The sequence below is a fragment of the Ammospiza nelsoni genome, chromosome 1, assembly GCF_027579445.1.
Source record: "Ammospiza nelsoni isolate bAmmNel1 chromosome 1, bAmmNel1.pri, whole genome shotgun sequence".
NCBI lineage: Eukaryota > Metazoa > Chordata > Aves > Passeriformes > Passerellidae > Ammospiza > Ammospiza nelsoni.
This window is the reverse complement of record NC_080633.1, coordinates 139,653,979-139,672,000: the sequence shown is the minus strand read 5'-3', so window position 1 is coordinate 139,672,000 and position 18,022 is coordinate 139,653,979. Positions and strand designations below refer to the sequence as shown.

The following is an 18,022-nucleotide window of genomic DNA, read 5'->3' as shown; positions in this document are numbered from 1 at the left end:
CAGCTTGGACAGCTTGTTGCTGGCAGATTTCAGTGATGGCTAAATTCTCCTTTTTCAACAACACTCATCCTATTTAATGTTAAAATGGGACAGAATGTTCCTTCAGAAGGGCAGGGCAAGCATTTATGTATGATACAAAAACTTTACTCATCTTTTGTAAATCACACCATTTGAGCCATATTGACCTTCAAGGGCTTTATCCTACCATAATTAACTTTGTTTCTTGTATTTAGAGGTGGTGAACAGTGAAAAAAAGGGTCATGTTGGCCATAGAAGAAAACTTGAAACTTTGAACATTTCAAGTTTAGGTCTAGATAAATTGAAAAAAAATTAATTTCCCTGTATACATGTAGATACTATGACAAAGACTATACATGTCTTTTACTGCAGAGTATACCTTACTTTTGGAGAAGAAAGACCATCTTCCAACAGAAATCAGCACAGTCATACTTGTAGCATTGTTCTTAAATTATATGTTGTAGTTAGTTATTGTATTTTGTTGTTTTATTGATAAAGACACATCTTATATTTTTTAAAATGTTGATTTTTTCAGTGAGAACAAATATCCACCTTCCTTATGTATGATGACTGCAAATAGTATCTTCCTAAACATGTTTACATGTGGAGACATCAGTAACTACTAAGTCCTTAAAAAGATGATTTTCACTTTTCCCCCTGCAGTTTCTGCTAGAAAAAACATATACAAATCCCCTAATGATTTTTTTAAAGTAATATTTCAATAAGTTACTAGAAAGATTTCTCAGATGTTCCATTGCAGAGGTATTTTAAATCATAATAACAGACAAGAGAAAGCATTTATTTATCGACATTTTGACTCAGACATTGCCATATATACTGGGAAAGAAAAGAGTGTTTTCATTGAATAATTGTCTACCATTTAAAGATTGCATTAAAAGTGATGCAATCTCATACTTTTTCAGAGGAGTTACAAAAACTTTTCCAATTCTTTGCTCACAGTCATCACTTTTAGAGAAGGCATTGATTGTCTGTTTTTCTTACTACTTTCAGACAACCCAGAGATAGATTTTCAATATTGTTATCTATAAATGTAGATAAATGTTGACTCCAGGTTTAGCTTGCTTGTGTGTGACACCAGCTTATTATGGTTGAAAAATCAATTCATTGCTCTATATTTCAGCTCAGGAAATGCTGCCACTGCTGCTCCTATGTGATCAATTTTACTGCATAGAATGACTTTGGGAGGCAAGATGGTGAAAGACAATCTGTCCCACCAACAGCAGTCACTCGTAGCTCAGCCTGCCTACAATTATATTATTCAATGAGCCATATTCCATCTGCTGATACTTCTAGAAAGCTTCATGGTGGAGCTGTAATATTAAATACTAGCCTTAGGCTGAAAAGAAAAAGAATACATGGGTATATGATTAATTAATATTTTACTTCTCATCAAAAAATCAAGAAACCACAAAAAAGTTCCTTATGAACTATTACACATAAAGAGGAAATACAGTTTTCCTGGTATTTATCTTCATCAACTATCATGACTGCACAAGTAGATAAGGCAATATCTGGAAAAATGTCAGGAAATATAATCACAGATCAGGGCAATGGTGATATTCTGCTTTTAACTCAGAAGTATATTAAAATATGCATTTTGCATTATAAAACAAACAAAAACCAAACCAAAACAAAAAAACAGAGGGAAGGAACTGCAGAGATCTCATGAGATAGGAAGGCAGGTATCTAGCTAATCACAGCTCATCTCATCTAAAGCCAGCTTTGAAAGGTCCTTTCAAATAGGACTACAAAGGAGTGGTCCACTGGCGCAATTAATTGTTTTGGTGGATTGCCCTACCAAGAGTTTTAGCTTGTAAGTATAGCAATAACTTTGAAGTAAAGAGAGTACTTTCAGAAGAAAATATCAGAGAAAAAAAAAAAGTTAAGGGAATATAAAATTATAACAATATATTTCATTGTGAAAGACTATTTAAAGCTATGTACACAAGTGGCAGCTTATTCAGTACCATCACATGTAAACTCCTACTTCTTTCTAGTACACTACCCTCTGAAGAGTTCTAGCTTGACAAGTACTGAGACTTTCTCAAAGTCTTAACAGGAGAAACTGGCAGGAAAATTGTGTTGTGATGAACATATTCTAACACAGCAATAAACCACACTAAATCAGTTTTTGTACATAAACACATCATCTGGCATTTTCCATGTTTTGCTCCACTGAGCTGAAATGACTGGAGTAATGAGGCTGATGTCAGAGGCCCATAATTTGACCTTTGTCAGGCTGCTATGTAATTCATAAGGTTTTTTGCTAGTACAATTAAACAGCTGTAATTAAAAAAAAGTAACAAAAATATCTACATAAGAAGCAGCAGCTCATTCAAGCTTATTCAAAGATAATTGCCCAGCACTATACCCCAATCAATGAGGAAAAGCTCAAAGAAGTCCACAACAAGCATAAATCAAGCAATCTGGACGATGCTTTACACCTCAAAATACTCATCCACTTCAGCCCACAGGAAGGTTAGCATGAGTCTGGTTTGTGGAATTTCTGCTCATGGAGGACCTAGGAATTTTTGAGTTTTCTCTGCATCAACTCCTTTGTCACGGGCAGTAAATATGCATTGTCTGTCACATGGCTTCAGTTGTCACACTGCACTTTAGGTGTGCATTTCATCTGTTCTAACCTAAGCTAGGAAATCTACACTGAAGCAAAGAGGCCATATAAATTTATTTCTTGTAATTTATGTGACTACATTCACTACTAGGTCTAGCTCTGTTCTCTATAATTAAACAAAGATATATATATATATATATATATAAAGTGGGAAGCATTCATAAAGGAGTCACAAGTACGATGAAAGGCTCATACTTTCCTTGAACTGAGTAGTACAATGCATATAGCTTACTACAGGCAGGATTAGGGGATGACTGACTTTATAAATATCTTCACAGGCACCAGAAATATCATTAGCAGCTCTTGGGTTTGGGATATAAAGGAGAAACAAGGAATCAGGTGTAAGTATGCATTTCCATAGCAACTTAAACCGATGCAGTTTTGGGTTGCTGTGTCCCTGTGTTCTGCTGCACCTAGTGAAACATTCTTCTGCCTCCTTTTCCAAGCAGAAAATCACAGCCTTTCAGTTCCTATACCTTTGCTTATTGGAACATTTTCTGTATCATCCATTTTCATGTCATATATTTCTATGATATAGTCCCTAAATTGAACTAAGTAGGAAATCTTTGTTAGACTTAGTGTAATAACTCAAAGATGACACACTTGAAATCTAATATTTTTCTTAATTCCAACAAAAGTTAGATTTATGTTCAATTTTACTGGAAAGAGAGTAATCTGAGATGACATGTTCCTGTAATAAAAATAAATATGGCATTGAAATATTTTCTGAGAAATACCATGAAATAATCAGATTATGTAATAGTAACTCAGTTTTATAATTCTCCATTCTACACCTCAAAAACATCAATGAAATTATTTACATTACTAGCCTACATTCTTATTAGAAAAGATTGATCAAGACATACTCTTTCTGAGATATACTGTTTCTACTCTTGAAAGGGACAAAAAAGAGATGGATAGCTTTGGAATATATCAACTGGAGTGTTAGCAGAAAACAGATATTTTTAATTAACTTTGGGTTTACAAATGCTAAGACAGAGTGAAATTCAATTCACGCCTTTTTTATTATCTGTTTTTGCCTTTATTTAATATGGAAAGATTACTTCTGTAATTTATCAGATTGAAGCTGTCTTTACTGAAGAAATAATAGACATTACTTGGAGATATTGCTGCTTTTGTAAGTAGATTTTAGCTACAGAGTTTAACAAACACACTCATGAAAAGAAATAAAAATATAAATGCATTAAACTGTTCAAATGTGTAAAACGTTTTAAATTATTTTCAGAGTTAAGTGGTTTCATTATACAACAGGTAAAAGTTGATATTGGATTGTTGCTTCTTTTCAAAATTAAAATTGTATCATTTGATACTATTGGTGCATAATTTAAATGATAAAACTAATATATGCCCAAAGAAGTCTGCAAATTTTTTTAAAGAAGCGGAATTTATCTGATAAGTATATTTCTATGAAGTTCAAAAAATGAACTAAATATGAGGAGCATTCCATACTAATCTTCTCCATCTTTCATTTTCACTATAAATTCTACATTAACTGATCTACATTTAGTTCTAGTTGTACAAAATCGGATAACTTGAGAAAATCCACTTATACCCAGTCCTAATTTTTATCCTGGAAGACTACCTTATATTCTCCAATAGCTGATTTTGGTTTTCTCATTTAGATTTAGGCTTGACAGCATTGAGCACACGACAATGAAACTTTAAAGTAAAGAGAACTGGTATAAGTGTTAAAAGGACACGAGACAAAAGAAAATAAAGAGCAAATGTTAAAACATCTGGAAAGAAACATGGATTCAATATCTCATTTTCCTTATATCTGATTTCATATTTTGGTAGCTCTGAATAACCCCTGACTTTCCAATATTTAGTTACAGTACTGAGATATGTAGCTACAAGTTCAAGGTTAGTTTGGAATGATGATTGGTACCTATAAAATCCAGTAAGAAAATACTGGTTTTTATAGGTACCAAGAAGATATCACATATTCTTCATGCTTACATTCTACATTTGTGACAAATGATCTGAGGATGAATCAGAGGGCTGAGAGCAAAAATATAAGATAATATAAGACAAAATTAGAAAAATAATGTTTACAGAATAATCTAGTGCCAGTTTATCTCTTTCCTATTCAGACAGAAACGTTTAATGTAGATCTTAATAAATCATTCCCTGAAAGACTGACAACCTAAACCAAAACAAAAATAAAAAGAGGGAAAATAAACATGGAGAGGTGAAAGATAATGCAAGAAAAGTAAGCAGCCACATGGGACTTCAGTCCTTGAAATTTTATGAAAACAATATTAACGGTTAACATTTGTTTGAGAAAAATGTGAAGTCTAGGTCTGTCACTTATCAACTTCTCTTAGTGTCTCATTTCCTTTTTGATTTAAGTTTTTGTTTAGGTTTTTTAAGAGTAAAGAAACCTAAACAACAAAGTTGGTTTTATTTCATATAGTCCAGCAGGCAATACAGGAAGAGAGAGATGTGCTCTCCTTCAAATCATGTTGTTGTATATTCTCTTAAATCTCAAGCAAGCCTCTGGAATTAGATATACTCTCAGATGTTAGGGAGAAAGACAGGAATGGGACTAATTACACATCACATCACATTTTGGAAATATCAAAATACTTATTGTATTTTTCTTTTTTTTCTCTGTCTGTTGGCATTGAAAACTCTGCTACCCCTACCATCAGAAAGAAAGAAAAGAAAGAAATCCAAATTTCCAGATGTGGGGGATTGATGAAGTGGTGAAGCTCTGGTTGAAGGGTACTGCTGAACTCCCTACTAGATGTTCTCTTGTTCCTATCACACTCTACCCATAGCAGCAAGCCTAACACTTCAGGATACTGCTGGAGTGACAAAATTTAATTTTGCATACGCTCCCAAGAAAGTTTCACAGGGTATCTTGCAATTATTCATGCTATGGCCTTGCATCACCATGTCTGCACTAGCTGGGAACATATCCTGTCTGGATTTTAGTGTGTAATAAATACCAAATTACTTGGTACCAATGCAAGATAGGCAGCTCTTCATATGTGTTTCACAAGAAATGTAACAGTTTTGGCAGCAAAAAGGTGAATAAATGCTAATGGTATTTAATACTGGAGAGGATATTTGATATCACTTTCAATTTTATTATGTGGTTAGTAAGGAAGGAAGGAAAACAGCAAAAAAAAAAAAAAAAAAAAAAAGACAAGTCTATTGTGGTTTGACTGATCAAAGAGCTCCTACGGCTGCTCACTGAACTGCCATGACTACGAGCTAGAAAAGATTGCAGCCATCAGCTCCAGGACATAACATAAGTTCACAGCTGAACGTATGAGTTTTCAAGAACAGTTTCATTCAGGCAGTGGTGGTAATTAATATTATGTGGCATTGCATTGTCAGCAAATTTAGTTAAGCCCTATTATACAATTTGGAACTGGCCTGATTTGTCAGTCTGCCAAACACTCCTATCACAATGATCTCTAAAGCCATAAATGAGAGCAATACTTTGAGCAATAATCCAAACAAATATATTAGGAATTTTTAGGTATATAGGATTTACTTGAAGCTGCATTACCATAGCATCATTTTTAAAAACTTAAGCCTTTCTCCTAGACTGTATGTTGAAAACAAAACCGCGCACACAAAAAAAAATAAGATTACTCACTGTTGTAAGTGATGTTAAATCCACGTCCTGACATAGAATGGTCAGCTTGAAATTCCAGACGCAAAATATGACCATTACTGGTAAGATGGGAAGGAACTTCAGCACCAGTAAATGTTCCAATTATGGGGGAATCTACAGAATCGCCATCTTTAACTGCAAGGAAGTCAAACTGAGATTCCAAGTCAAAGTCATTAAAGGAGAGATGAATTCGACTCCCAGGGTCTGAAATTATTGTCCAGATACAGTTTAAATTATTCCCGTATCCCTCTGGATAATCTGGTGAAAGAACTGTTCCCATCGGTGCAGTGAAATTGGAAAGACAAGGAACTGCCAAAAAAAGGAGAGATAAATTAGATAATGGACTAAAATACTTCAATAAGGACTTTTCTAGTGCTAAGTTTTTTGAAAGAAATCTTAAAATTCGCTGAGTACCTCAACTGAATAATCCATTATTTGTGGTGATATGTGAATCTGGAAAGAAGGTTGTTTTTTCAATATTCATATTTCCTTTTTCTCAATAAAACTACCTCTCAAGCAGAGCTCACAAAAAATACAGAACATATGTGTTGCATTGGAAATCCATGGCAGTCCTTACAATTTACTCTTGATAACAATCCCTTGGCACCACTTATTTTCTCTTGCAGGGAGCTGCTTAGATGAGCAGACCTCCTACTGAGTGCATTAAAGGCGCAGAAAGTCAATAGTGCCCTTATCATTTGTTGTTCACACAGAGGCACAAGAAATTAAGAAGCCTCAAAGAGATGAGATGTTTTGTTGTTATCAGGATAACATATTATATTCAATAAATTCAGCTGAGCCATATTAAATTGAGTTGCAGAGATGAAAACAACTGATTGCACTCTGAATATATTTGATCCATACTATTTAGTGGAAAAGTTAAGGTAGGTGCTGCCACAAATAAGTATCAAAGCATTGTATATACCTGTGCTATATAATATAACTTATGCCACGTAGTGCAAATGTTTTACTTATGCTATGTAGTGCAAATGTTTTACTTATCCTATAGAATGCTGCTGGAAGAGAGCTATGAATATTTATGATAATCTAAGTGATAATAGGTATTTATATAAAATACATGGGGGAAATTTAAATAATTTAAACTCTTGATTTCAATTCTGCGACTTCTAATCTGAGGAAATATATTAAAATTTAAGACTGGCTATCAAAATTGTATCATACATAATTTACATCATAAAATCAACAGAATCCTACCAAAAAAAAAAAAAGCCAATAATAAACCACTATATCAAAGCACATAAAGAGAATTGCTTTAAGACTTGGTATAAGTATATAATGTACATCCCTTGGGGATGTACATTAGGCAAACCTGCTAAGAAAAAGTAAATTCATCCTATCAGGAGAGTTAATAGCTTTTTAACTCTGAAATCAATCACACAAATAATTACCCATAATTATTACCCATAAGTAAAGCTAATCACAATGCCTTAAAAATAATAAGAAGAAAATATGTGGTACATACAAATACAGATTGGTATGTTTGCAGACCACTGGTTGTTTTCTTGGCAAATGATAGATTTCTCTCCAATTAATTCAAATCCAAACTGACACTCAAACCTTAAAACATCACGATTAGAAAATCCGTCCCCTTCTCTAATACCATACAATGGTGTTCCAGGATCCCCACAGCTTTCTTTTTCAATTTCTGTTGAAATAAATAAGGGATTTATTCATAGAAGAATAAAACAAACTTGCTGCATGTATATGCTGACATGTAGAAAATTCTAAGCAAATTAAAATGATCTACGTAAGAACAGCTGTCAAAATGCACCACTGAATCTGATTTTATACCCCAGCTTCTTAGGGAGGAAATTCTGCATAAGGGGGAATGAGTGAGTGGTCGTGTTGGGCTTAGTTGTTGGCTACAATTCAACCACTACAAGGGATTAGAAAAATCAAAACTCTTTGTGTTTATAAAATACTTGAAAATTAAAAGATATGAGGAAAAGTGTTTCTGCCCTATTTTATTTCATAAAATTTTAAACCTTAATATCATTAAGTAAAATAGTGCTACTAGAACATGAACTCTTAAAAATAGAAAGAGAGATCAGTTCCCCAATGTGTAAACACTGTGCAGGTTCCAACACAGTTCAAATTGAGGTACCAATGACATGGTAAGGGAGTGGTGGCACTAAAAGAATTGCCCACAGCATAAAAGGAGGCTAGACATAAATAAATATACAAATTTATATACACATGCATTATGTAAACATATCCAAAAAATAATTTCTCTATAGTCAAATAACATTTTACCACAGTAGTCTTAACAGCAAGGAATCTGAATGATTACTAACTCAACAAATCTTAGAGCTGTGATATTCTCACAGGCTGCATCCTGTGTGGAACTTTCAGTGGTTACAAGCATGGAAGAATGTTCTAAAAATTTACATGTAATGACAGCATCAAACACCCTGTACCATAGTTTGAGGTTTTCTCTTTAAAGGACTTGAAGCCTTTTTTTCTCACATTTCCATATATGATAGTTTGACTACAATGTAAAAACAGAATAGCAAGTGTTTTGATTTTAACACCAACAATTTTTCCAGGGTAATGTTTTCAGCAGCATACACTTGATTTCTCAAAGCTTTCGGATATTAAACTTCTAAATACAATTAAAATGCCACACAAAGCAAATGAAGACCATTCAATTTTAACAAGAAACTGAAAAAGACTTGAAGATTATCTAAAAATATACTCCACAGAGTTTTGGAAGGCTTTATTATTCTGTTTAGATAAATAAAACTCAAAAACCACAAAAGAAAACAATCTAATAAAAAGCACAAAAAACCATGAACACTTCTTTTTGGTTTATTTGTATTTTTTTCCAAACAGTTCTATGAAAGGATTTATACAATTTACTATTATAAAAACAAAAAAACCCATGTTCAATTTATCCTGAGATTACAAACCTCAAAAAAAAAAAAAAAAAAAAGTTACAGCTTTCCTGAAGAAACAACATAAGCTATCCCAAAGAACACACAAATTCACTCTCCTGTCATCAATTTTCATGTGACTGTTAATGTCAGATCTACAGAACTGCTCAGTTTTTAACTGCTAAAGAAATATAAAGTTTTCCTAGGCTGTCCTGGTGGATGAATATAATCCTAAGTGTTGAAGTCATTTCATATTTCATTTGGGAAAACAAATATATTCTATATACAAATGAATTCTACAAACTAGTTCTCTAGCAAGTGACTACATCATGTAACTTACTGTAGTTTTCTCAAACAATGTATAGAAAATGCAGGCAGTAAATGGATTTATATCTACTGCAATTTACTCTTTTTTGGGTCTTCTATTCTGATGTAGCTGGGCAAGAGATTCCATGTTTTTTTCTCAAATTTGAAAAGATATGTAGCTGATCAAAACTATCCTTTTTAGGACTCAAAGGAACTGCTCTTCATTCAAGAAATTTTTAAGCCGAGTAAAGTCATTTACAGGAGCTAGTTGGGAAAAATTTCTATGTGATTGCTGTATTTGAGAGATTACATCCTGTACTTAAGAGATTATATCCATAGCCTTATGCTGAATCTCCTTTCATAAACAAAATCAAGTTGAACAAAATGCTGTATGAATAATAGATTTAAATTAATTAAACCAGTCCTAAACCCCATTTGTATTAATTTAAATTTATAGCAAATATTTCTTTCTTTACTTTTAAAATTTTTCTGGATGCATTACTTGCAACACTTTATACACTTTCTAAATTTTGTATTAGCATCAGTTCATCTCTGAATTTGAAACAGACTATTTCTGTCATTACTTAATTTTCCACAGGAGCAGAAATAATTTTGTTCGAGTTTCTGTTTTGTTTGGGGTTTTGCTGCTGTTTAGTTGTTGGTGTTTTGGTTTTTTTTTTTTTTTTGTTAATTGAAGGGCAAATACTTCTTAGATTTCTTTTGAGAATGTCAATAAACTTTCCTTAAAACAGAGAGAAAAAAAACAAACCGATTCCTGGGCTTTTGTCATATAATCACATTTTAAATAGCATGATTTTAGGAAAGCGTATTAATATTTATTTCAATTCACTAAGGAGTAAATTAAAATCAGATTTTTACTGCTAGTTCTACCACTTGTGTTTCAGCTTCCCTGCACTACATATTTTGTTTCAAAACTTCCTAAGCAGTTAGATCCAGAGCCTGACAGAGCCTCTCTTCTTGAAACACTCATACTAGTCCCTCATTGTAAATAATTCATTCATGATAAACAGACGTAATTTACTGTTGTTTTACGATTAAAAGTAAAACAGTAAATTTTCAGACAGCTTAATTATTAATGCCATAATTAAAACATAAAAATCCCCACAACTAAAAAATTGGAAATGTCAGTGTGAGGCTGCAAAGCAACTGTGACAGAAGATCAATAAAAATATGTGAGAAACAGCCCTGCAAACATGAGGGTCAGAGAAGGAAGCAGAAGAGGTGCTCCAGGTGTCAGAGCAGACATTCCCCTGCAGCCTGTGGTGAAGGTCACTGGGAAGCAGTCTGTCTGTCTGTCTGTCTGTCTGCAGCACACAGAGGTCTCTGCTGGAGCCTGTGGATGACCCCACATAGCAGCAAGGGGATAAGCCCTGAAAGGATCTGCAACTAGAGGAGCAGTCCATTCCTGAAGGACCACACCCCATGGAAAAGACACATGCTAGAGCAGCTCTAAGAGAACTACAGATGACACAAAGCACTCCACACTGAATGAGGGAAAGAGCATGAGGAGGAAGGAGTGGCAGAGACCAAGTGTTATGAGCTGGCCACAAATCCCATTCCCCATTCCCTATCCACCCTTACTGCCCAGGTGAAGGAAAAGTTAGAAGAGGTTGGAATAAAGGAGTGGAATCTGGGAAGACAAAGAGGCAGAGGAAATTTTTAGTTTTGTTTTCACTTTTTACTATCCTACTTTGTTTTTATTTGGCAATAAATCAAATTAAACATTTTTCAGTTAAGTCTGTTTGTCTATGACAGTAACTGGTAAGTTATTTTCCATTTTAATTTCAACCCATGAGTTTTTTATCCTATTTTCTTCCCTTGTTCTGCTCAGGAGGGGGAGTGGGAGCAGCTTCGTGGACATATTGCAGTCAGCCAAGGTTATCCAGCACAGAGATGCATATAAATTTCATCTAAACCTGGCTGTCGAATGTAGACTTTATCCAAGTTGCAAATGGAATGCTCTCACACCCCCTACACCTCAAAAAAGAAAGTCATAATAAGAGACAGAAACCTTGCTAGGAGCTCTGATAAGACTGCAGCTCGGACTAAGCTCTTGGGGATTTCAGTTTCTGTAAGCTAAATCCTCTTAAACAAGTGAGTAAGCCTATGCAAATCATAATTTTACAAACTAAATCTGGTTAGATGTCCCCTTGCCAAATTTCAGGTCACCGATTCAACAAGAAAGTCAGAACTTATCAGAAAGGTTATCAGGCTCTTTTTTGTTTGTTTGTTTGTTTTTTTACTGGTCACAATGGAATGCATTTTCCTGAAATCATGGTATTTAAAGATACTAAGTGTTTTCTTCGAATTTACTCATAAGCACTTCAAGTGAGATAGCCATTGAGCACAGGTAACTTCAGCCCAAAAAACCAGTTTAAGTTCAGAGTTTCTAAACTGTAAAGAATAATTAAACTGGTATTTATCTTACTTGCAAAATTATGATTCAACCTCAAAGCAATGAATTGTTTTTTCCAATAATATGTTTTATTGTTTCACTCTCTATTATAGTTAAAATATACAAATCAGAGAAAAGTGTTATTTAGACAGGAATTTCCCCTCTACACCAGAAAGATTACTACTGTGACTGTGTCCAATCTGTAATAGTAAAATATTGGAAAAAGGTCAATGTGAGGATGAGAGTAAATTTTGCAGTCCATGTATTAAAATAAATTTATCTATAAGTTGCATGTGATTTGCTTTAAGTGCATATTTGCACACAAAATAAAAGACTAAGAATCACCTAAAAAGCATAAGAGGAAAATATAGTATTCCAAATTGCATGTACATCCAATTTAATATTAAATTTTTAAAGATAAAAATCAGTAATGACTGAACCTAAAAGTATGGCTTCTAAATTATAAAGACACTTAATGGATTGTTTAATGCTTTTCTAACCTATAAGCTTTAGATCAACTACAGGACACTGAACATAACCATGTAAAAAAATATTGAAGGACCTCATTTCTTCCTCTTGTTGTTTTTTCTTTCTCATGTCCATCCCCTTGCTCTAACCTGTACTGAACCTTAATGACAGCTTATACAACTTGGAATATAAATAGTGATGTTACTTATTGAAACAGAAATATAAGAGAAATTAAGATCACAGAAAACAAAAGGACTGATTCAGACTGATTCAAAACATATTCAATTATAATAGTTCAATTATAATAGTTCATTAACATTTTAATTTTCCTTGATACACAATAAAATGTCTTTGTTTTAGGTCTAATGACCTCATTTTTCATAGTCTCTATTAATGGAATTTCCATTCAATCTGATAAGAAAGAGAAAATACAGTTCATGTAATTCAGGAAATATCAAGCTAAGCCATTCTATGTTATTGAAAAAAAATGTATTTTAAGGACTTATGTCAGAGAACTTGAAGATGCAATAATTTTTATTTAAATTGTGCATACATCACTTGATAGCTGAGTTGAAAGGATTCAAGCAAACGACAATGGGAATAGCCTGATAGCCATAAAGTTTATTTAGGCTGCCTATTATCATTTTCATTTACATACAAAACAAAAATACAGATGATGAAGTCAAAAAAATGAAGTTAAACAGCAGTTAGAAATCTGTTATCTTTCTCAGAAGCTTCATTGAATTTAAAGCAGTGATAAATATTATGAGTCAAGAGAGCAACTACAGTTTCTTGTTTACTCTTTCTGACTCAAAGAGCATGATTTCCTGGCAAGGTAGGCTAACAATCTTGGGCCACTCTGCTGTAACACTATGAGTACAGCATGAGTTTTCCCCACAAAGTAGATGGAGATAATTATAGATTTATTATTCCAAGTGATATGCCAGCAAATAAAATACACCTGGGCCTCAGCAAATCATCAAACTCTTAGAACAAAACAGCAATTATGCAGCAATTACTCTCATTGTCAGAACTCGATGTTCAACGTGAAGCTGATAAAAATTGTTGTTTACTTTCCAATCTCATGCAAGACCTATAGCTTGCACTGCCTTTACAATCTGCTCCTTTACATTATCATATTTAGTGAAAGTTTTTAACTAGCACTATAGGAAAATTTTATCATGCAACAATTGATTATTGCCCTGCCATAAATGGTCAGAAAATAGTACTTCTTCCACTTCAGCATCTGCTATTCTATAGTTCCACTCTTCCATGTATTATATTAAAGAGAGCCCGCAGTTTCAATGATTCAAAGATCACCTCCTTAGTATTGGACAGTTTCCTGAAAATAAGAGTTGTTCCTGCAAAAATGTCACTATGCTACTTTTAAACTAATGCAGAGACTGAAAACATGACAAGACATTTGAAAGAAAGCTTACAAAACAAAAACTCAGAGAAAATATCTTGAAAGACATTTACTACAAGTTGATGTTCTACAGTGTAATAGGCTTCTTGTTAAATTACACATAGGAATTTCTTCCTCTGCTAGAAAAAAACTAGGAAGTCAATAAATATTCTTACATTAGAAATTGTTTTTTAATTCACCTCATAAAGGTGAATAATATTTATTTCCAACCTTAAACTTAAGTTACAGTGGAGTTAGGCTGCTGAAGGTCAGCACAGTGACATTAGGTAAAGCAGTAAAAGAATGCTAACACTAAACTAAAACTAAAGATGTGCATGTCATGATAAAATATTTATGGAGATGCCGAAAATACAAAGTAAAATAAACATAGTTGTACTATATCCTAATGTAACAAATATTCTGCAGCAAGTTTTAGGCTAGCCTTCTGTAATATTCACTAAGTGCTACAATAGAGCATTTTAAAACTCCTTTTTTACAGAAGGAAAAAAAATGTATGGCATGATTTCACCTGCAGTGAAATAATCAGCAGCAGTATATTTTGGTTTTTATTATGTAAGACAAGAATCAGAAAGTTATTTGCTTCCTCTATGAGCTCATGCTTTTCAGAACAATGAAAATTTTTCCTGTATATTTCTCTTCCAGGAAGGAATTAAATCCTCTCTTTGCTATCACTTTGGTGAACATACTCCAAAGAGAATTGTCTAAGAATGTAACTTGAGGACAAGCTGTTTTTTGGTGCAGCAGAATAAACTAATCTCAGTTTTGACATGAAAAAAATCTCAGGAGAAAAAAGTGCAAGACAGACTTTCTACACCAAGAGTAAGCAGTGTAAAATGTATTGGGTATGGCTGGAATGGAGTCGCCTTTCCCCACAGCAGATCTCATAGGGCTGTGCTTTGTATTGGTAGCTAGAACATGCTGGTGACACTCAAGTGTTTTGGCTACTGCTACGAGGTCCTGATACAGCATCAAGGCTGTCTCTCCAACCAAACTGAAGTTGGGGAGTTCAACTTGCCAGACGTTAACTGGGAATGTTACACAGCTGATAGAAACAGTTCCAGAAGATTCCTAGAGCATCTGGTTGACAATTTCTTGATACAGGTACTAAAGGAGATGACCAGGAAAAATGTTCTCTTTGATTTGTTGCTTGTTAATAGAGAAGGTCTCTGTCAAGATTTGAAGAGCACAATGAACTGTCTCAAGTAGTGTCAAAGATAAGCCACCATAAGATAAGCCACCATACAGGAATTTAGGCACAGATGGAAAACAGGAAGGCATTAATACCAGACTTAACAGAGGAGAAGGTTTGGAACCAGCACACAGGACAAAATTCTGCTGTGTAAACTGGGGGAAAAGCACAGATGGCAACGACAAGAAGATGCCAGACCTGGTGAGGCAAATCTGGGTACCCTATCTGGACAAAAATTCCCATCATACCAAAATGTGAGAAAGTAAGCAAACCCTTATACACATCAGCCAAAGCTGTGGGAGCAGCATTTACACTCTGTGGATACCTGGGACTCAGAGTGTATAAAAGAGCCTCTCCCTCCCTCCTCCCCTCCCCACTGAGAAGACCAGAAGAAGGGCTGCTGAGATGCTGCTAGAACCCAGGTGGTGGTATCTTTATCTCTCTACCTCTCTTCTCCCCTTCTCTCCTCCTTCCCTCCATCCCCACAACTCTGTCCTTCACTCCCCTTCTCTTCCCCCTACTCTTTCCTTTCTCTTCTCCCCCCTTCCTTTCTTCTCTTCCTATCTATCTTGCTACCCCACATTTATTGTTAAGTAAAATCTGTACTATTGACTTTGGCATGTGGTCTTGTTTGCACCTTGATTAGGGCAGAGGCATCTCTTAATAATCTTACTCTAACATTATTTTGGGGTCAGAAGTGGGATCATAACAGGTTCCTGGGTCAAGCTGTGATTGATGACCATATTTGCTATATGAAAAATAAAGCAGTTGGGTTTATAATCTCCAGTGGCTAGAGGAAATCTATCAGGAAAAACTTCACCTCTGAACATAAGAAGAGCAGATGCTTTTGAAGTTGCTGAAATTCATCAGTGCTGGTCACTTTTTAAAAGCCACCTCCTTAGTGCACAGGAGCAGGCAATTCCAAAATGTCAAGCAGGCAAGGCAGAGGGTTCACTTGGTTGAACGCGGATCTTCTGGGGTTCAGGTGAAAAAATAAAGTGTATTGCCTGTGAAAGCAAGGCCAAGTGACATAGGAGGAATACAGAAAGGCTACCCTCCACTGCAGGGAGAAAATTCATGTTGCCAGAGCTCAATTAGAGCTGAATCTGGCCAGAAATATGTGGGACATTTAAAAGAGTTTTTTAAAATTCACTGATAGCAAAAGGTAGTGAAAAATAATATCATCCAGTTCTATCAAGACAATCACCTGAAAAACAGGGGCATAGACAAGACAGGGATGGTCAATGTTTTCTTTGCTTCAGCCTTAAACACTGGTTATGTGTCACAGACATCTTTTTGTGAAAATCTTTTCTTTAAGATTTTCCTGCTGAAGCTGAAAACTTTCAGCAACAAATGAAAACAATGATTATCTGCTGCTGTGGAATGCAACAGGTCCACCTGTGATTGGCCTTAAATGTTTATAATTAATAGCCAATCAAGACAGAGCTATCTCGGACAGAGTCCAAGAGAGCTGCCTTTGTTAATTCTTTTCTATTCTTAGCTTAGCAGCCTTCTGAAGAAACCTTTTCCTTCCTTTTCTTTTTAGTATAATTATAATGTAATATATATATATATATATATATATATATATATATATATATAATAAAATAATAAATCAAGCCTTCTGATCATGGAGGCAACATTCTTGTCTCCTCCTCTCACCTTGAAAACCCCTGTGACCACAGTCACAGTTATGGGTTATGGATTTTCCATTGCCCTGAGGTAGGGGAACTTGACTGCGAGTATGATAAACTCCCAGCAAACTCCAGACTTGTGGGGGACCTGCTGCTCCATCTTGATCCCAGTTGGATTCATCTGAGAACACTCAAAGAAATGACAGATGTCATGGGGAAACCTCTGTAAGCGATTTTTCAATCTTAGGAGCCTGGAGAGGCACCAGTTGACTGCGAGCTGGCTAATGCATCCCAGCTTTTAGGAAAGTCAAGAAGGAAGACCCTGGAAGCTACTGTCAGTCTCACTTCAGTGCCTGGGAAAACTATGGAGAAGACTGTTCTGGGAGTTATTGAAAAACACCTGAAGAACAACTAATTTGGGAGGAGCTATCAGGACCTATTAGGACAATGTGTTACTCCTTGATAATGTAACTGTAAGCTTGGTCTGAGAAATAAACATTCAGGCAAACTAACAGATACCACAATACAAAGAAAGCAGAATTCCTTTGGCCTAAAGGTTACTGCCCAGCAAGAAGATCAGTATACTGATAGTTAGGTGTTAAGTCTGTATAACCAAAAAAAAAAAGACATAAAGGATTATTGTTGGGAAAATGTGGATGGAATAAATTTATTTATAGCAGTTTCTTAAACACTAGTTTTATGGATGAACACTGTTTTATTTATGTAAGTTACTCCTGTTCAAAGAGTTAGACTATAGCTTGAGATGAAAATTTTTGAGACAATTTCTACAGGGAATAGAAACTAACTAGTAAAATGTCCTTCTAGACACCTGGAGACAAGAGCAGACTGTTGCAGTTAAATATGTGATGAGGAGAATCTAAGAAGTTGGAGGCTGTGATGTGATATAAATGTTAACACCATTAAATGCATAATAGCAATTAATGTATAAGCCTGGAAAGAATGAAAAACCACAATTTTAACATGTGGTCATCTCTCATGGGTATTTAATTTTTGGAGTGTCTAGGTTGAGATCCTGGTACCTGAGCAATAAAAAATAACAGAAAAGCACATGAGAGATAAAAGGCATCATCTAATATTGCAGTTTGGTTAGGAGAAATAAAACCTGAGTTGTGCATCATGCAATAAGAAGTTATTAGAGTAGTTTTGCCACTAATTTTGATTTATTCTTATCCCATTTTCTCCACATATGATGCTAGGATATTTTTTTTCTCTTGAAGTGGAGAAGCAAGTATTACAATTTTTACAATTACAATTATTATAATTGTTGTTATCATTAAAAAAAATTATCTATATGTTAAAACTGATAGAGAATAATTGTGTACTTATTTCAGGCTTTAAAAGACTG

At 34.5% G+C, this 18,022-nt stretch overlaps 1 protein-coding gene across 3 annotated transcripts in view; it reads right to left on the bottom strand.

The window, feature by feature from the left end:
- Window positions 1-18,022, bottom strand: part of CSMD3 (CUB and Sushi multiple domains 3) — a 581,587-nt gene that overhangs the window by 250,981 nt on the left and 312,584 nt on the right. For all 3 annotated transcript variants that reach the window (XM_059467476.1, XM_059467484.1, XM_059467493.1), the window contains 2 exons: window positions 7,807-7,989; window positions 6,306-6,632 (listed from right to left, as the gene is read on the bottom strand). In XM_059467476.1, coding sequence (XP_059323459.1) covers window positions 6,306-6,632; window positions 7,807-7,989 — 510 coding nt within the window. The remainder of the gene's footprint in view (window positions 1-6,305; window positions 6,633-7,806; window positions 7,990-18,022) is intronic.